The 21980-nt window shown below is 37.4% G+C and overlaps 1 protein-coding gene across 1 annotated transcript in view; it reads right to left on the bottom strand.

Moving 5' to 3' along the window:
- Positions 1 to 21980, bottom strand: part of LOC107730649 (phospholipid-transporting ATPase IA-like) — a 155127-nt gene that overhangs the window by 98123 nt on the left and 35024 nt on the right. The window contains exons 2-7 of the mRNA XM_016541511.1: positions 18150 to 18264; positions 12905 to 13004; positions 10432 to 10530; positions 2909 to 2954; positions 2454 to 2494; positions 1246 to 1319 (exon numbers count right to left, since the gene is read on the bottom strand). Of these exons, the coding sequence (XP_016396997.1) occupies positions 1246 to 1319; positions 2454 to 2494; positions 2909 to 2954; positions 10432 to 10530; positions 12905 to 13004; positions 18150 to 18264 (475 nt within the window). The remainder of the gene's footprint in view (positions 1 to 1245; positions 1320 to 2453; positions 2495 to 2908; positions 2955 to 10431; positions 10531 to 12904; positions 13005 to 18149; positions 18265 to 21980) is intronic.

Raw genomic sequence — 21980 nt, 5'->3', positions numbered from 1 at the left:
TGTTTGATGATCTGAAACATTAAAGTGTGACAAACATGCAAAAAAATAAGAAATCAGGAAGGGGGCCAACACTTTCACACCACTGTATATATATATATATATATATATATATAATAATCTTATATTAATGTTTTAAAAAATAAAAATGTATATCACCCAGCAATATCAATCAGATCATAGCTAAGAAAATGGCATAACCAAGAATAGCATTAAAAGCTGACAAAACACAGGATGCACCAGGCCAAACCAAAATTACAAAAATAAATAAATAAATAAAAAAAAGAGGAGAGAGAGAAATAAAAGGTAGCAGATTCTCTCCACCTGTGCACCCCCTTCCCACCTAGCCCGCATGCAAACCGGAGCTGTTCCTGACCTGGACGACAGAATGATGAGGTCGGCCGGGAGGTGATCTCCATTGGCTGCTCGGACTACCTCACCTACCGACACCTTAATTTACCCAGCAGCCCCCACGCAAGGGGAATGATGCGAGTGAAGTCGGGAGAAGGTTGTTCATCACATGATGTGGGAGGGGAGGGTGAAAGGTGGAGATGAGAGGAGGGAAAGGACATAAGATGGGCAGAGGAGGAAGAGCACAAACAACAAGGGAAGAGAGACACAAACATTTAATCTTCACAGAGGATAAAACACAATGTCCACTGCTCAAAATACACCCAAGCCAGGCTAAACCACCAGTAAAGTGGGAGAAAACAAAAATGCTTTCAGAAATGATACTGACAAAAAACGTCTGTAACACCGCAGAACTTAAGGCCTGGCTGGCAAATGGATTTTGACAGTGAAGATGATAATGTTGAACACAGCTTCATCAGGTCAATATTAATCAATAAGCAAACATCCACTAAAGGAAGTGTTGATTTTGACTTTTCATTAATTTTATTAAAGAATAACTCACCTAAAAATGAAACTTGTGCCATTTATTCACCTCCTTTCATAAAAAAACCTATTACTTTTGTGTTTGGAACAAAAAAAAAACGAGTAAACGATGGCAGAATTATCAATTTGGGGTGAACTAGTCATTTAAACCTTCATCCTTTGTGGATTACAAATAACATTTATATTACTACAACCCCTAACTGATACTATTTGTAATGTCACTGCATTGATTTGGGGCCTTGTTTCAGGGTTATTTGTTATTAGCCTGTTAATCATCACTTCCTTTTGGTGTTGAGTGTGAGACAGGGGCAAAAGGACGGACAAGTTCCCTTCTGATGACATAGATTCGTCTACCTGGACGACAGCAGTATAGCATCTGCTGGTACGAAATCTTTGCCATTAACTTTAACTATGTCGCCAACCACAACCTGTAAAACACGAACTAGTTATCAGTTCAAAAACTTTATAGCAAACTAGCAGCCACTGGCGAGAGTAGAGAAATAACATATTACTAGAGCCAATACATCTGGCTGACATTGGCAAGAACTATGCATTTCATATTAAGAAAGTACTTCGATCCATAAGTCTTCTTTTGAGACTAGCATTTAAAATGAGGCCATTTAATCAAAAGTATTCTCTGTGAGATCCACAAATAAACAATTTATCTTTTTGGATTTGCATTTTTAATCATCTTATTAGCCATAATCCAGTAGAAGTGGGGGACGCTGCTTCATAGCTGCTATTTTGAATCAAAGTGGAGAGCTACTTAAATATGCATGAGTTGATATACGATTTATAAGTATTCAAATACATTATTCATACTGTACACTGTATTTCAAAGTGTGTCACAGCGTGGCTTAATAAAAGGATGGGCGACAAGAAGCCTGGCTCTGGTTTGAATATTGATGAGATGACAATAAAAATAAAACTAGATTTAATGAGAGCTAAAGCAGAATCATTATTGTACTTCACCGTCCATTCTAGCAGTATTTAGCAGAATTGCAGCTCCAGAAAATAATATACTAAAAGGAAACAACTATAAGCAGTCATAGTTGACATCACATCCTATTCTGTGCCACGGTGAGGTCACAAGGGCACAAGTTAATGCACTCTCGCAGATGTGCACTAATATAGCAAATGCTAATGAATGCCCAGTCACCAGGTAATTATATTCCTTTTGCTTTCACCTTATAATAATGGACTGTGTGTTTCTGTTAAGGTAATTAGCTCTACTCTCTACTAACACATTGAAAAGCTGCTCTGTGTCTGGCTGTATTAAGATCTCTATGGAGACCGCACGTAAGCTGCAGCCTGGTGAACAACTCTATCTTGACCTAAAAGATAGGGTCGGGAATCAACAAAAGAAAAAGAGCTGCGAGGGAAGTACCCTCTTCAGACAACACCAAAGTATCGGTTTTCAACCCAAACCTGCTCTGGTTTACACCAGTGGGCATCTTTTATGCATACTCATTTCTCACTCGGTTTCTAAGAGTATGTCAACTTATTTTCATGCTGGAACTCAGTGAGGCAATTGGTATGAGAAACAGCATCTGCTGCAGTACCTTCTCCCAATGTACAATCTCCCAAGCGCCGTTCCTCAATACTACAAGAGAGAGAAAGAGAGAAAGATCACCATAACAGAAAAGTATGTAAAGAAAAGATCCACAGACTAACCCACAGAACACAGACTAAGACCCCATGATATAAAAATGCATATATACAGACATTTAAAGCTGACTGTCTTCTTCTTGCAGGAAAAAGATATGAAAATTACTAATTACTAAATGCTGACTCATCCTGTACTTATGGCTGTGTCCAATTTTTTGGCAAATCTAATTTAGAAGGGTAGCGCCTAACTAGTAAATAACAGCCAATGGTTGAATGACAAAATTCATGAGTTATTTACGTCCCACCTCATCTTTGTTTCAACAGGAAATACTCTAAATTAGGGAAGAAAATCTAATCAGACAAATGTTTTTTTTTTTAAAGACAAACAGTGAACAAACAAAAGTCTTACCGTGTGTCTCTTTCTTGTTAACAACACTATCAGCATTGTGACGTTTCTGGAAAAAACAAATGTTATTAATCAAATGAGCCAAATCACAGCTTTAAATAATTTTAGATGGATGGACTTTATTTTATGGATTGTATTACTTTCTTCTAGATGTGCACTATAGAAGAATATTGACACACATATGCACACATAAATATTAGAGACATATAAATACAGCACGCATTCAACACGGTCATTAGAAAAAAACTAAAACCTCTTAGTAAATAAAATAAAAATTCTTTATATAGAGAGAAAGAGTGATGTTTTACATGTTTAGTAATCAATAAAACTGTGCTTAGCGAGATGTTTGTCTATTGAATTACTTTTTTCTGTCCCAGATTACAAGAGCTGTTTGAGCTGCTCTAATCGAGAACCATTTTGAGCTTTTCTATCTCAGAGAGCAAAGGCGAATGAGTGAGAGTGATCTGAAAAAACACTGATTAGCCTCTTAAAGCTCTAAATCTAAATCTATCTCCAGTGCTCTCTGACTGCCTAATTATCCTCCCAGTTAACAGTGTTAAAATATGTCCAGTGTCACTTCTGTTTGTCCGTGATGACTGGTTTATGTGCTGTTAGGCACAATGGACATTCATAAGACAACATGAGAGAAACCGGAATAACTTAAAATGATGATACTATGCTTAAAGTGCCACGTGCACCGGTTACATAAATGCACATTATATCTGTAAAATAAAGCCATTCATTTGTTTACAGACCTTTTCTAATGAAGTTTAGTGTAATGTTGCTACTGACTATGTACAAATGGAATTTGTTTACATGGACACAATTTATCCAAAAAAAAAAAAAAAATCAAAATCTCTCTTGCTTATATACTCTGCATTATAAAAAAATAGCATAAAAAGAAAAATAAATAATTGCAGGCTGCCATTACATGGAGACCGCATCTCTCCAGCCTTTCTAAATATACCTTTTCCTCCTCCCCATCTCTCTCAAATTGATATTATATTAAAATAACATTAAATGTGACAAACGGCCACATTCATATTACTGGAGAGCTTATTGAGCGGCCCATGTCACATGACCTCTGCAGGAGAAAGAAAAAGTTAGACCGGTCTCAGATCCCATTAATCATCCAAATCAGCTCTGGTGCAGTGCTGGATAACTCATTCTTTCTCTTTCTCCTCACTCTCTCCTATCTCCTCTGTTTCTATTTCCCTCGCTTTTTCCTTCACCTCAACATGGAGCAGAGATCAGTCTCTGCGGAGGGAAGAGATGATTTGATTACGCATCTAATCTAACTGATGGCTTGCCTGCAGTGAACATGGGAGCAAGAGGAAGGATGATATTTAACAGTACAAGAAGGCCCCAAAGGGAAGAGGAGACAGTGGTTTGTCTTTGTGGTAAGATGCAGCACCAAATCCCAGATGGATTAGTGGAGTACAGTGGGGTGCAGCTGATAAGCAGGCCAATGTGTGGAGAGCACTGGCACGTCACCTCTTTGTTAGACTCGGTCTTTGTTGGATGCCAGATTATGACGAGTTAGGGATTATACTGAGCCTGCTGGCTTCTTTTGAAATTTATATACATCCACTTACACACACATACATATACAGTATATTATATATAATATATATATATAAAGACACAGTAAGAAAGAACCAAACAAAAAGTGAGATTCTAAACTACACAACCATTCAAAAGTTTGATGTCAGTAAGATTTCTTCTTTTTAAGTAAATTAATTGTATTCAGCAAGGATGCATTAAAATGATCAAAAGTGACAGTAAAGACATTTATCATGTTCTAAAACAGTATAAACATTATAAAATTGATTGAATAATTTCAATCAATCTTATGAACTTTCTGTTTTTCAAAGAATCCTGAAAAAAGCATCACTGTTTCCACAAAAATATTAAGCAGCACAAATGATAATAATAAAAAAAAAATTCTTAAACTACCAAATCAGCATATTAGAATGATATTATAATGAATGGCTTTGCAGGAATAAATCAAATTTTAAAATGTAGTGAAATATAACAGTTCTTTTAAATTGCAATAAAATTTCACATTATTATTTTTACTGTATTTTTGATCAAATAAATGCACCCTTGCTAAGTAAATGACACTTCTTGCAAAAAGAAAAACTTTGAACAGTAGTGTACATTTTAAAAGTATGATGAAACTGGAGATGATAAATCCAAAGTGGATCATGTTTAGCAGCATGACCAAGCTGCTTTTTTCTATACAAAGAAGGCAGACCATGAGTAAGGCTCGTCAAGCTTACAAAAAAAAATAAAAAAATAAAAGAACCATAAAAGTACTTCTGCACCACATTTAAAGTCCTTGACAGCTCATGAAAAACAGCTCCTTAAACTTGATTACTCAAGAAAAACACAATTGATTCACATGGCTTGAGACTGTGACTTCCCATTAGGAAGCTACAGATGAAAGCCCCTTGTCACAGTCTACATCCGTTGTATGGAAAACAAGTAGTGTGAACATTCAGCAAAATATCTGCTTTTGTGTTTGAAAGCCAGTCATTCAAGGTTTGGAACAACATGAGTGTGAGTAAATTAATTAAATTAGTTCATTTTCTGGTGATTGGTGAACTTTCTTTAAATACAAAAACAAGCCATCAAAGTCTAACAAAGAAAAGCTATCACTCGGAGTAACAAGAGAAGCCTTTCTCTCACCTTATGGGACATCTCTAAAATTAGAGTTTGTTTTTACTTGAAGGGAAAAGAAAGCAAAGGTCATGTGACCTCCACTCACAGTATGACAGTAGAGAGGTGAATTTACAATATGACCTTCACGTCCAGAGCTAGTCTTGACCTTTCAGACCTGAATAACACATCAGAAACCCATATAAAGTGCTGAGCCGGTCATTCTGACCACAGTATCCAGCGTGATGTGATCGGATGGCTGTCCAGAGGGAGCCAGGAGAGCAGGCTCTGATTTCAGGGTCACAGCACTATGGTGGATCCATTTGGGCTGGCGGTTTATCTCAGTGTTCACTCCTCTATGTAAATTTCTATGTAAAAAGGTCTTGGAACTCATTTACATGGCAAATAAGACGATAGTTCAGGTCAGGAAAAAAGCGTCAGCTAATGGGAGTGAGATGCATTCTGCCGTGTACATGATCACCAGAGAGTGAGATAGAATTATCAGGAAGAGTAAAAGAGGTAAACGTGAACGCGGTCTAAAAACTGACTCCGATAATATAACAGCTGTGAAGGGCAAGAGAGAATAAAACCTACAGCAAGCACGACTGCACTCCAGACACTATGAAGAGCAGAGTTCTCTCTCATTAATCACTCATTAAAAATCATACCAACTGCCAATGATAAAAAAATAAACTGAAGAAGGCGATTGATCTGCACAAAGTTCACATGCATTTAACTCTAGTGTTGTCACGATACCACAATTTTGACTGCGATACGATAACTGACTAAAATATCTTGAAACTACTACTGAACAAAGCAAACTTGGCTTTCTTTTGCTCCTGTAAACAAAATTTGGTTCTCGTGAGACTAGCTTATTCTCACCAGAGTTTAAGCTTCGCCTACGTCATCCGCTGGAATGCCACTCTCTCGTGTACGTGCATACCAGTTAGCGGAAGCTAGAGATTATGGTTTATAAAGTTTTAAATATGGATAATTTTCTTACAAAAAATATTTTGCTTCAGCAGTCATTTATTAACCCCCCGGAGCAGTGTGGAGCACTTTTTTTTATGATGGATTGGCACAGTTTATTGGACTTCTATTGGACTACAGAATATCACCCATTCACTGCCAAAAAAAAAAAAAAAAAAAAGGTGTCGGCTAATGGGAGTGAGATGCATTCTGCCGTGTACATGATCACCAGAGAGTGAGATAGAATTATCAGGAAGAGTAAAAGAGGTAAACGTGAACGCGGTCTAAAAACTGACTCCGATAATATAACAGCTGTGAAGGGCAAGAGAGAATAAAACCTACAGCAAGCACGACTGCACTCCAGACACTATGAAGAGCAGAGTTCTCTCTCATTAATCACTCATTAAAAATCATACCAACTGCCAATGATAAAAAAATAAACTGAAGAAGGCGATTGATCTGCACAAAGTTCACATGCATTTAACTCTAGTGTTGTCACGATACCACAATTTTGACTGCGATACGATAACTGACTAAAATATCTTGAAACTACTACTGAACAAAGCAAACTTGGCTTTCTTTTGCTCCTGTAAACAAAATTTGGTTCTCGTGAGACTAGCTTATTCTCACCAGAGTTTAAGCTTCGCCTACGTCATCCGCTGGAATGCCACTCTCTCGTGTACGTGCATACCAGTTAGCGGAAGCTAGAGATTATGGTTTATAAAGTTTTAAATATGGATAATTTTCTTACAAAAAATATTTTGCTTCAGCAGTCATTTATTAACCCCCCGGAGCAGTGTGGAGCACTTTTTTTTATGATGGATTGGCACAGTTTATTGGACTTCTATTGGACTACAGAATATCACCCATTCACTGCCATTATAAAGCTTGGAAGAGCCAGGACATTTTTAAATATAACTCAGATTGTATTCGTCTGAAAGAAGAAAATCACATGCACCCAGGATGGATTGAGGGTGAGTAAATTATGGGGTAATTTTCATTTTGGGTGAACTATCCCTTTAGAAGAACTTTTTCGCATTTAGCTCCCAAACTCTGGAATAGCCTTCCTGATAAATTTCGGGATTCAGACACACTCTCTCGGTTTAAATCTAGATTAAAGACTCATCTCTTTGGCCAGGCATTCAAATAATGCATCTCATAATCTTGTACTGCAGTTATATCTGATCAAAATTGACATCCCGTGGTAACTAGGATTTACACAAGCTTCAGTCTGGATCCAGAACACCTGAGAAGAGATGATGCAAACCCCTCAGAGGACCTCAGAAGATGCCAACCCTGAAACAACATACAGAACTACCACATTTTGCTATAAGTTTGATTGCATCATATAATAATTGCTGTTAATAGTGTTCATCGTCTGTTTGATTACATCTTTAATTGATTTTTCCGTACATTTCTGCCATATGTACATTAACTGACAGTCACCACTGATAAGCTACTACTAAATATATTGTAGAAACAATGGAGGCCGTCTGTGAACTCTCTGCCTGTCCTGTCACGGCTATGGAGGCCATCTTTGAACTCTCTGCCTGTCCTGTCACGGCTATGGAGGCCGTCTATGATCTCTCTGCCTGTCCTCTCACGGCTATGCAGGCCGTTTGTGAACTCACTGCCTGTTCTGTCATGGCTATGGAGGCCGTCTGTGAACTCTTTGCTTGTTCTGTCCTCAGATGATGCCAACCCTGAAACAACATACAGAACTACCACATTTTGCTATAAGTTTGATTGCATCATATAATAATTGCTGTTAATAGTGTTCATCGTCTGTTTGATTAAGTCTTTAATTGATTTTTCCGTACATTTCTGCCATATGTACATTAACTGACAGTCACCACTGATAAGCTACTACTAATTATTGTAGAAACGTAATTTTCTGTAAAGTTGTTTTGCAACGATTTGTATCTTGAAAAGCGCTATACAAATAAACTTGAATTGAATTGAAAACTTGAATGGAACATTATAGATACAGACAGCAGCAGGAATATTAGCCTGCTGTCTCATCTTTTTATGTTCACTTAACCCTCAAAGACCGAGACAGCCGCCCGCGGCTAAAAATAGCTATTGTTCTTAAATGTTTAATAACTTTTGAACCGCTAATCCTATCTGAATGCTTTAAAAATGAGATTTTCGGAGATATCTCAATTGTCTTATTTGGATATCCAGAGGCTCCGTAGTGTACGTGATTACGTCATTACATTTTGACAACATTGATTCGTCAGAAGAAACCAATGCATTTCGTTCCTCTGAGCCAAACAGGAACGATTGTTGATACTTAGTCCCACACCCATGCCCAGATTGGTTCAAACGGTGCCATATTCAACCAATAAACATAGGTTTTGGTTTTTGAACCACCATTTGGGATTTTTCACAAGTTGAACAAACGCAAAGTGAAAGTAAAGTCTGTCGTGCGTGCATGAAAACAAACACAAAATAACACATTTGCATGAGAGAACTCTCTGAAAAAGCCCAAAAAAACACACGACTGAGTACTTTGACATAATACAAACCAAAAACAAGGTTAACATATCGGATAAAGCACTGGAATTTATGTCTTCGCGTCGCTAGGTGATGTCCCGGTAAATTAAATTCCAATGCAGAGTACAGCCAGCGGATCGATCATTTATATTATGTATATTATGTAAATAATTCTTATATAGTTCATAAAGATAATTTTCACAATTTTTTCTGTTGCACACTGTATATTTCTCACTCATTTTGTGTGTAGTTTGTGAATCATTTGCACTGTTTGTATTTTTGTTGCTGAAGACAATTTGTGCAATTGTTTTCACTAAATATCTGCACGGTTTGTGTTTGTTGTTGTTCATACTCAGATTGAAAATATATTTCTCTGAAAAAAGTCACTTTTTTGTTATTATATAACACTGATTCCATTTTCTTTACTCCCTAAACGTTTTTTGGACACATCTATATTGTTAGTAAACTAAATAGACCTGTTTTTCACTGAAAAGAGCCTATATAAATATTGTAATAAATGGCTATAACTTGCTTGGGGAATGTTATATGTAGACAATCTTATTTGGAAGTGTAAAACACCCAGATACAAAAAAATTCAGAAAAATTCAAACTTCAGGAGTTTCTGTTTGAGTACACAGTAAAAAACACCCAATTGTTGCTTGCGGTTTTCTTAAAATTCTGGAAATTCATTCATTCTTAAGAGAAAACAAAAGGGAAAAAACTGGGAATTTAAATTAGCTAGACTGAAACTTCAAGTTCTCCTGTTTATAATGATATATGACACTTGATGCTGACTGCTAGAATAGGTCTAAAAAAAACAAAGAAAAGTGCAGGCTTGTCAGGTGCCCCAAAAATGTTCTAGGTCTTTAAGGGTTAAGTCATAAGACAAGATGGGCATTTTAACATAATTGTGTGCGTATTTGACCGCTGAATCGCAATAACTCGTGAAAGAGATCTGAATTCGCGATTGCGTGCTGTCTGAAAGAGGCGCGAGTACTGCACAAGTTCTTTTTCAAGGTTAACCAACTAATTTTTACATCAAGCACGTCCCGCGCTTTATTTTCGCATTCATGCATGTTTCTTATCCACTTTTAAATTGCTTAAGTTTTTAGCAGTCCTGCGTTGCACAGATATATAAAGTTTGGCACGGCCAGTGTTCATGCAGGGAGTGAAAGCAGAGCGCTGCAAGCACACTGTCCTGCTGTCGCACATCGACACAACTCAGGAAATATGGCTCTTTATAAAATACATTCTTAAAGTACCAATACTAGTAAAATCCGGAAGCGTACAGTTTTTAAAAGCAGGTTTTCGCAATACCTTTTTAGCACCGATATATCATGCAACACTAATTTACTCAGTGAGTTAATTTTAACAAATCACATATAACTGAATGCTCTCACCAGGTCTTCTATAACCTCCTTCACTGCTGCCACCAACAGGATGAAGAGTAACGGCACCAGCGTTGTCCACCGCCCTGTCGGTGACACATCAGGTATTTGCTGTCGAGAAGAAAAAAAAAACGGAAGAGCAAAATCAAAACAAGAACATCCAAACGTTACACAAATCTCGTCATCTACAGGGCATGAATAAAAACACAAATTAATTCAGAGTCCAGCATAGCATTTAAACATATGACCTCATGAAAAACACTCAGGGGGTTGATAAACTGCTCTCGTTTTGTTTCCTAGCAATCATAACACAGCCTGAAGGTCTACGTCCCTGGTGGTGTTAGTATTTATCACCAGGAGGTCAAGAAAGCCACCTAAGGGAATGGCAATAACCATCAGAAAGTCAGCAGCAGCGACTCTGATGGATGTTCAGAAGTCGCCATGTGACATATCTGTCTACCGTGCTGAAGAGATCAGCTTAGACTAGCATAAATTTCCAGACTGGTTCAGGCTGGTTAGGTGCCGGTCCAGGCAGTTGGGAAAGGGCCCTCAAGCTTATATATAATTCACAAAACCAGAACTTGATTAAACTTCTACAGTTTCTCTCCTGATTCTGGCATAACTCACAGAGCTTACATAATATCAAGAAGTGGATCATCTTTGGAACGTGCCCCTATCAGATGGAGCTGTGACAGGTTCAGACAGAGGCCAACAATGCAAAGACATACAATAGGAAACCCGAAACGGATTCCTTTTAACCTGATGCCAACACTTTCCCTTCTGCGTTGTGTTTCACTTAAAGAGGAGAGTACGCTCACAACCAAACCACAGTGGCATAGAAAACCAGAGCAGTCGATCATCGTGGAACCTGGGTGTCAGCATCAAAATGTCTTGTTGATTATGACGGCATATCCAGAAGCAGCACTCTGTAAGTGTGATGGAAGTGAGCGGTTTTGATGAAACAGCAACTATAAAAATCAGATGGTCACCTTGGCCCCCTTGTTGCCTCAGCAAACCCATCCCTCCCATTTTTCTCGTTCACAACATGCCTGTGCATTTCAAGGTCACTGCATTGACAGTGGCGTAATGAAGATACACAGAACCTGTGCGTCGAAGCCACTTCACTCGCTCGGTTTTACTCTCCTGTCTCACAGTTTCTCTTCATCTCCCTTTCTCCCAGTCATCGACTGAGCTACATTAAAACAGCAGCGCTAATTTAATGTGCGGTGCATCTACAGGGTCACGCCGGGTTGCTCGGTGGTGGAGTAATTGTACCTTCTGTCTCTAAAAGAACAGCATGTTTATAACACTGGAGCCCTCTCGGTGACGGCAGCGTCTGGTAATTACACAGAAGCAGTGCAACCAAAATCTGTTTAGGGTTCAAAAGCAATATAAACAGTACACAACTGTTCAAAAGTTTGGAGTCAGTAAGATTTTTAAAAATGTTTTTTGAAGAAGCCTCTTATGCTCACAAAGGCTGCATTTATTTGATCAAAAACAGCAAAAACTGAAATATTGCAGAATATTATTATAATTTAAAACGACTACTTCTACGACTACTATTTTAACATTTTCAAAAGTAATTTATTTCTGTAATGGCAAAGCTGAATTTTCAGCAGCCATTACTTCAGTCTTCAGTGTCACACGATCCTTCAGAAATCAATCTAATATGCTGATTTGCTGCTCAAGAAACATTTCTTATTATTATTAATGCTGAAAACAGTTGTGCTGCTTAACATTTTTGTGGAAACGGATAAATTTTTCAGGATTCTTCGATGAATAGAAAGTTCAAAAGAACAGCATTTATTGGAAATAGAAATCTTTTGTAACATCATTAACGTCTTCACCCCCACATTTGATTAATTTAATGCGTTCTTTAAGAATAAAAAGTATTAATTTCTTTCAAAAGACTCCAAACATTTGAAACTTCAGTACTCAAGGAGGAAATATGCTTACCTTTAAAAGGATGTGCCATCTAAACAGACATGTTATTATTCAGGTAGCTAGCAATAAACATTTCAACAGTCAGCAAGATTCTCCTCAAGCAGAGAGTCAGCCATGACAATAGTGCCCCTTGTGGCAGGCATGGCATTATAAACTGAAATCTGAAACAACTCCCAACACAACTGACCTTGTGTAGCAAAGTAACGTTTGTTCACACATACTTGTAAATTGTAATGTAAAGCACTACATCACTGAGGTTTTCACACTTGGTTTGATTGATTGGTCTGAGTTCGATTCCACCCTGCTCTTCTATCAGTCCTATCTACTTAAAGGGATAGTTCACCCAAAAAAGCAGATAAACATCAAATTTTCATTTTTGGGTGAACTATCCCTTTATGAAACCTGGTATCTGATCACAGAGGGTCAGGGAATCCACAGACAGATGTTTATCTGTGAGAGCTGACAGTCCTAATCTCTCCAGCTTGTCATCAGTATTCCTGCCCTGGGGGAGGAAGGTTGGAGACTGACACTGAAGTCTTACCTGCAGAAGTGCGATGAACAAGAAAAAGGAATTTGCTGCTCTTCTGAACTGAGAGTACAGGAACCGAGGCAGGAATGTGAGGACATTGTACTTTGCAGTGCTGCAGAGAAAAGAGGAGAGGAAGTCAGAAATGTGGTTACATCCCAAGAATGACCACAATATAAAACCACCTGACATCATCTGCAGACTGGGCTGACAAAGTTTATCATCCATTAATTTCTCAGTTTTCAAATTTTAGTTGGTCACTATTATAAAAAGTGATATTGATAACCAGGAAGCATAACCATAATCACCAGCACGAATCAAATTTCCTCCCCCTTGCCACACCCAGTTCAAAGCCCCAGTGTCAGGCTCAGTGCCAGCCTCAGACTCAAGCACAAACACGCAGTGAGTGATGGAGAGAGACAGTTAATTACCATAAAGAACAGCTAAGTTTGAAGAGGAGAGAGACTGGGCTGCAAAGAGCTCTGAATTTGAGTGAACTACGGTAGGAGCTTGCCAGAGCCTCCATTCTCTCAAGACTGCCGACTGATTTACGCTCACATTAGGCCCAAGACAGCGAGGCCACTTCAGACTGAGATAAACGTCCCACCTGCCTCTTTATCCACCCACTTGCCAAAAGAACAGCCAACCAAAAAAAAACTAAAACACTAATTTCTATCAGAATATTTGTTTTTTTTCACTATTCACTAATGATTCATATAATAAAATATAAAACAATACAATATAATACAATACAGTATTCTTAATTAATGATAATTATAATAAAATCGAATACATATGCAAAGTAATATTATATAAAACAAACACAACAGAAAATTATGTAAAACTGAAAATACATTACTCCCAGCCCACCAAGAAACATCAGAATTTGTATTAATGCTTCTAATATAATATAGTACAATATAATATACAATAAAAAATTATATTATATAAAATAAATATACAATACAATATTCACAGCTACCAAAAAAGTATTTAAATCAGAATACATAAAAAAAATATATTAAATGACGCATGTGTTAAAATACAAATAATATAAAATACAATATGTACAATACAATGCGCCACGTTGGAGAGACTGAGACAGTCTGTGAACGTTTCTAACATGGAAAGCGATACGAGTCCTCTCACTGTCTCTACATTTCACTGATCCAGTCTTCACAGAGATCCTTATCAGACCACGGCACACCGTAGCACGGCAATTAGCAGCAGTGTATGAGATGGAAAGTTCTGTCAGGAGCCTGTCGTTCTCGCTTTTCTCCACTTTCTCTTGGCTAGTTTTCAGCTTTTGTTCAGTGTAGTTGCGTCAGGTAGCTAACAGCAGCTAGCAGCTAGCTATACTGTTCTTCAGATAAAGAAACACATTTCCATGTTGCTGGGCAACTCAAATTCATGGAGGAGAGCAAGAGTGAAATATGATATCTCCATCTGTCCTCATACTCATCATCTAGCACACATATTTATACCTTTTTCCAAAAAATTCAATATAAAATGTAATACAATATCTAGGGGACAAATATAATAAAAACAAATAAGAGACAATCACTAGCAGCAATCACAAAGAACATTCTAACTTCATAGTAACATGCAAGCATCCACTCAAAACACCTTAGCAACTGCATAGCAATGGTAACACCTACAAGTTTTGGACCGATAAGCACCATTCAAGTTTTCCAGTTTTTAGAGCAATTGTTACTATTGTAAAATCAAATGAATCATTGTCAAACAATATATGAAGTTCTTCAGAATAAACATTTTACTGAACGTGGTTGCTAATGTATAGTTCATTTAACAATAATAACGAGCATTTTGATGGATGTTATAAACTCAACATGATGTGCTTTCTCACAGTGGTGCAGAGAGAGCTGACCTGCGTCTCTCCTTCAATTTCCTCTACACAACCCCAGAAACCAGATCTAGGTCTGCTTCTAGACCTCAGCTGGCTGCTTAACCCACACGCTCAGCTCGTTTAGCACTACTTAGCGTCATCATGCTTTTAAACAAACATGTATCGCACACGAGGGCTTCAGGATGCTGGCTCATCAGACAGTCACTGGGGTGACTAGTGTAAGCGCTCATCAAAATGAACCTCAGGGTTCAGCCACGTGCTGTTAATCATTTTGATGGAGAGAAGGTTGTGGCATTGTTGGTGGTGGAGTATTTACAAACGCATCAACAGCTGTTTTGTCTTCCTAAGGCGCACAGTGTGAGGAGCAAACATGCTTTTTTGGTTAAAAAAAAGGGCTGTGTTAGGAGATATGTTAATAATATTTGTTTGCTTCAGGTGTTAATTGGTGTAATTTAATATAACTTAGCATGCGCACTATTCCCAACTCCAGAATGTTGGGTTTGTTCAGGTAAAGCAAATGTTAGTATTTTGTTCAAGTGATCCCTCTTCCTTGTAGACTGGTTTGCTAGTCCTGATTGTACAGTACAACAGCAATGCTATGGGTAGCAGTTTGGCCGATCAGCTCTGATAGGAAAGGTCTACCGAGGGTAACAACTTGAACTTGATCTACAGTTCATATCAGCCACACAATGGACTATGTATATTAAAGGTGCACTAAGCAATATTTGAAAAACGCTTTTGACCATAGTGTCGGACGGAGTCCCAAAACACACTCGCTGCCAATCAGCAGTAAGGGGTGTGTCTAGTAATGATAGGGAGATGAGAGCGCTCTGATATTAGCAGATCGACTATAGATAGCGAGAGATGGCAGATATATATAAAAAAAAGAGGAATATTTCGGAGGAACAAAACATTATAAAGAAGGTATTCGATCAGGCAAGAGGTAGGACCTGTGTAAATATTGGAGCAGCTTTCCAGCGGTGGAGAGAACTCAAGGAGCAGGAAGGCCTGGAATCGGATGCCGAGGTTGCTTTGTTTTTTCTTGATGGGTGACGATGACTTCCAAATGAAACGGAGCTAAACCATTCAACACACGATACTACCGAACACATTCGACCTGAATTACCATACATCGTTAGACTTAATCTAACACATACAGCTCTCAAAGTAGTCCATGACATAGTGCTCTTTTGCAATAAAGAAGTTAAATGTACCATGTAGACATTATTTATCATTCATGACACAAATCCAAGCCAATTATGAAAACTACAGTCAATGTTGGTGACCTGTTTTGGCAGCTTAATGTCACAAGCACATGAACTTACAGTACAACTGATGTTTACATATCATCACCACAACAGTTCTGGAAACTGACTGTTTTGAAACTTATATGGTAGTTGCATAGCACCTAGACCGCAGTTATCATGAAAAAAGCCAGGAAATTTCAGTTTTGAAAATATGGGAACTTTAACCATATTGGCCTAACCTGATAAATGACAAATGTCAACTAAGGCAGTATGTGGAGTTTATCCAGTCACAAAGGAGGTCATTTACATACAGATATCTATAGAGCAGCAAAAGGAGTGGGAAATTCTCATGCAAAACTAAATTAATAGATTTTTGATGCAAGAAACTTTAACTTTATAATTGGGATGGAGTTTAATTTAAAAAAAAGCTACAAAAGTACAAACTACAGATTCTTTTAAATTACTGACTTCTTATTTTACTTAAGGAACACAACAAGCATTTGTATGCTATATTAGGTGTTACTGTTTCAAGAACAAATGCACAAGGAAATATCTTGACCCTTGCGTGTGATCTTTCTAAATGAACACCCATTATGAGCTAAACGTGACTGTAACCCATTAAAACTAAAGCCTGTTTTCTTCTCATGGCAGTTTACATGTCATAAAATACAAACATATAAAAGCAAGCACTCCCCAGCCTCTCAAACTGCAGGAATGCAAACATCTGACAGAGAAGCCAACCGTTTAAAACTACTGATTTATCTGTTGCATGAAAGGCAGCTCTCAATATACTGTAAAGCTAAAAGCACAGTCCAGACATGAGACAGCATGTTGTTCCTCCCTGCATTAATCAGAGGACGGCATTATTAGTGAGTAATTATGCTCTTGTCAGACTGCAGTGGCCGTTATGATCACTAGATGGAACTATCAAATGCTTTTGGGTTTCAGTACTGAAGGTCTGCAGTCTGAGTGACATGACACCTGGATGACTGCTCTCTCACTGCAGGGTGAAAGAAAAACCACCAAGCATCTTAGACCAATCACATCGGATTCAATTCACAAACAATACTAAAATATTTGTAAGCTCAAATCAGTTCATTTCCATGATTTAAGATGAGCTTTTGAGGGCGAGTAAATAATTACACAATTGTAATTTTTTTAAACTACTGGTAATTCAGAGTGTGATTGAGCAGATATCAGATATTAACTGCAGCGCCTGCTCCTACCTCCTCTCTGCCTACCATACATCACTATGAGTCCATATGTAACTTGGACACTGTGAGCCATTTTGGCAACTGGAACACAGCGACACTTTTTCAAAACCATCTTCATCCATCCATCCATCCGGCAGTACAGTCTGTTCAACAGTTTTATAACACTTTTGTTTTTGTTTCTGTGACATTAGATATGAGTTCTGTTCTGAATCCAACTGAGTTGCCTTGTTGCCTATGCTACAGTTCAAAAAGTTTGGAGACAGTAAGATTTTTTTAAATGCTTTTTAGAAAGAAGTGTCTTATGCTCACCAAGGTTGCATTTATTTGATAAAAACCGCAAAACTGTGAAATAATATTACAATTTAAAACAACTGTTTTCTATTTAAATATATTTTAAGATGCAATATATTCCTGTGAAGGCAAAGCTGAACCAGCAGCCATAACACCAGTGTCAGTGTCTTACAGTCACATGATTCTTCAGAAATCATTCTAATATGCTGATTTGGAGCTCAAGAAACATGTTGAAAATAGTTGTGCTGCTTAATATTTTTGTGAAAACCATTATACATTATTTTTTCAGGATACTTTGAATAATAATAAAAAAAATCAAAAGAACAGCATTTATTTGAAACATTTTTTTTGTAATTCTGTAAAGGTCTTTACAGTCCCTTTTCATCAATATATTGCATTCTTGCTAAATAAAAGTATTAATCATGAGATTAAACTACACAAACAATTATTAGGTCAAATAATACATGTATTTAAACTTACAAACTTTTAATCAATAAATCTCATTTCTAAATACATTTTTGTAATCAATATTTCACCTACCTCATCCACCATCTTGGATTTCATCATCCCTGTGGTCACCATGAAGGCCTGTTCAGCCCTTGTTTGATATTTACTCAATATACAAAGCACAGGACACGTACCTGACACGATTATTGCAGAACTTGGTAAACTGGGGCTGACTGATAAAAATTAGTCTGGAATCTTCTTGGTCTGCTAGAGAAGTCTTTTCTGATGTGTCTTCTGTCTTTTCATAACCTGAGACAAGAAAAAAGGGAGAGACAGGGAGGAATAAAGCCAAATGCAATATAAAGCATGCAAAAATGGAGCATTTAAATATTATGAAATATCAGTCTTTGTTTTATAAAAGCAACAGCTATTTATACCACACAGATCAGATCTCCCAGCCACTGAAAACAAACCGCCTTTAATAAGATTACATTAAAGATCATCTTTAACAAGTGTCAGACCCTGAGAAGCTAAAGACTTGACCTATAACCGCTAGAAGCTTTTCTGCAGCATACAGTAGCTTAGAGCTGCTGACATTAAGAGGATCCTAAATCACTCAAATAAAAAAAAAACGATTAAATACATTTACAAATAAGCAATGTATAACTAACTAAATCAAAAATCCATTTTATAAAATAAAAAATAAAAAAAAACACATAAATCTTGTAAATCTAAATGTTAATATATATCCTGTTCCCTAGAGTTCAGATCTCCAGGTAGATTAAGTCATTATTAGGACTGGTGACAGTCAGTGGAAAAAGAAATGCGAGATATTACAGGCACACTGAGCCCAAGGGAACAGATGAGTGAAAGAAGGGCAGCTCAAACAGATTCGCCTGCAGGCATACACACACACACACGCTCAGTCTATTACAGACCACACTTTAACTGGCTTAAGATAATACATTTTGCAACTAATTTAGAGCATGGAAGAAAAAAGAAAACTTTCGTGGTATCCACACAACTTACAAACCTTATGAACTTTCACCAAATTCTTATTCACATCAAATTAGTCAAAGTTATTAACCTATTAACAGTTATTATGACTGACTGTCCAACAATTTGGAAAATTCTAATAAAAATGGTGGTCAAAATCACAATCCATAAGTTCCATATAAATAAACAGCAATCAATCAAAACCAAAAGTGAAATTTCAAATGAATGCATTGTCATTTATGGGTGAACTATTCCTTAAAAAAAATAATAAATAAACCAAACACCCTTATACCTGCTTGTTTTATCAGAACAATCTGGGCAAGGTGAGAGTACATTGTGTAAAATCATCATCAGTGAAGGGCGTGTAAGTCGAAACATATCTTGACAAAAGAGACGTTTCACCTAAACAGACTAATTGTTTAAGAAGATTAACAACATACTCCCTTTAAAGGAGTTTCCCTTTACAGAGCTGGTTTACCTGTTCCACGTATTTGACATTAGCACTAACACAACACAGCTAAAGCAGAGACTGAATGCTTCACCTACTGAACATTTCTGTGGCATACTAAACAGAGGTCAAGGCTAAAAGCTTGAACATATTTTTAAAGGTTTGTGTGTGCGAGGGAGCAAAAAAAAGTGAAAAAGGAAGATATAGACACTAGAGAGGTTAAACATAAAATGTCTATGATGCAAGTGATGAAGACACATTGAGGAAGCGAGACCTGCAAGTGTTAGCTGTATGTGTGATAGAGGGTGGGTTTTATTATATTATATATTATATTATATAAACTATTATAAATATATAAACATACACAGTCACATATATAAAAAAGTAAACTAAGCATTGTCCCTTGTGCATGCAAGCTTAAGAATAAGATTCAGCTTGACTGCATCTAGAACCACACAATGCCATTCTCAGTGAAATGACTCCCCATGTGTAAACACAACAGCCCCATTCATGACAGTGCTCAATAAATAATTAATAGTTGCGCTGATAAATAATGCAGATGGCACATGGTGAATTGGCTACACTCATCTGAGGATCACTGTTATTAAAACAACAGCGGGAAGCTATATGAGAATGAGAGCAGCAAAAGATTAAACGCATTCAAACTGGAGCACCTAACAGAAAATGATGTGCTGTCAGTACCACCCTTTACTTTTGACCTCTTGACCTCAATTAAAATCAAATAAGACCATAAAACTCTGTTGTTAGACCTAAATCCAATTTACAAGCCTGTGGATGCAGAACCCAAAACCATGAATGCACTGTTTGTTTTTAACAGCCGGAGGTGTGACATGAGCACATGTTCATCATCAGTGAGCAATTCAATGAATTTGGGGATTTAACCTCCGCTTCTTTATAGGCAAAATATTGCTCCATTTGTTTGAGCATCCTGGCTCAATCAATGGTGTGAGTCTGGGTGGGAGTCACGGGACTCTGTTTGACCAACCCATGGAATACAAGGGGAGTGTTCGAAGAACAATTTTTGCAATTTCATGATGCTGATGCTAGTGGTGCAGAAAATACTTCACCTTTATCTTTAAGAAACTGCCAGAGTCTGAGCCGCTATCTTCTGATAATTTAAAGATCTTCTGATATGTCGTCTTTGCAAACACAAGTGTGTTGTTGTGTGCAACCATCTGCAGTGATGCAGTGCAGCCGATGACACGTTACAGGAAGTAAGCATACACAAAAAGACACATGACAAAACAAAACAAACAAGCTTTTCAGGAACAAATGTACCCACTCCACTAGATAACATCAATTCTGCTTTATAATGGAATGCTGCGATATTGAAGAAAAATGCGATATGCGATAACTCATTAAATAATGCGATATTCGATATGCGATACGATAATTCTTAAAGTGCCACATGCTCAGATGAATCAGTTTTACTCAGCTGAACAAATTCCTTGTGTTTGCGCACACTTAAGTGGTGAATAAAGCTCATTCTGATTCTGATTCTAATAAGAAAGCACCCCTACAACAACTTCTGAAAGTGAACGGTATGCGTTTTACTCGAGCATTACATAATTTATTACACTAATGTTATAAAATTTCAATTTAACATGAGTTTAGCTGAATAATAATAAAAATAATATAACTGAATAATAAAAAAGAAAAAGAAAACCCCGCTTAGTATTTACTCTTTGAATTCAATATGCACTGATTCTTATTTAAGCTACAAAAGTTATTTAGGTAAGAGCAGGGAGTGATTTTCTCTTTGTCTTTTGTTCATGGCCCCAAATATTGGCCCCATATTGGCCCCGATCGAGTCATAAAATGTGATTATCGGCCGATACCGATCTTCGGTCGATCGATCGGAGCATCTCTATTATTATGTAATTGTAACTTTATTATTTTAAAAACTTCATTGTGTAATTTTAACAGTTGTATGCTATAGCTTACAAATCAGTCAACTTTAACCTTCAATATTATAGTAATGCAGTACCAAATGACTCATGTATATTTTACAGCATTAGTTGAGAGATTTTTTTTCCTTGAGAAAATTTGGCAAGTACTGTACCTGATATATATCCAAAATAATCGATATTGAATCGAATCGAATTGGTAATCGAATCGAAAGCTTGTGAATGAGAATCGAATCGAATCGTGAAATTTGTGTCAAAACCCAGCCCTAATATTTATCGTCATCATTACCATCTTCCAGCCTCTCTCTGACAATTAAACAGACTATTGATATGTAAACAGTAATCAAGACTTTGTTTCATAAATGACCTCAGGAATGATTAGCTGACCTCCTGTGAATTACTGGAGAGTTTGCTGTCATATCATTCTAGTCAAAAGCAGCTCTGTTCTGCAGGCCGTGGGTGAGAAGGACTTGGCTCCGGATCTAGAGGACATGAAGACGGGTCGGCAGGCTCGACCCACAGTGATCCGCTGGGCCGGAGGAGGCAAGGAGGTCTGCATCACCGGCTCCTTCAACAATTGGAGCAGCAAGATCCCCATGAATAAAAGGTATCTGTGCGCTTGTCTTTCTGCAGCGCAAACCATAATGAACAGA

This window comes from Sinocyclocheilus rhinocerous, unplaced genomic scaffold, assembly GCF_001515625.1.
Source record: "Sinocyclocheilus rhinocerous isolate Xijiao unplaced genomic scaffold, SAMN03320098_v1.1 scaffold308, whole genome shotgun sequence".
Classification (NCBI taxonomy): domain Eukaryota; kingdom Metazoa; phylum Chordata; class Actinopteri; order Cypriniformes; family Cyprinidae; genus Sinocyclocheilus; species Sinocyclocheilus rhinocerous.
Note: the sequence above shows the minus strand (reverse complement) of the source record. Positions and strands in the feature narration are given on the sequence as shown.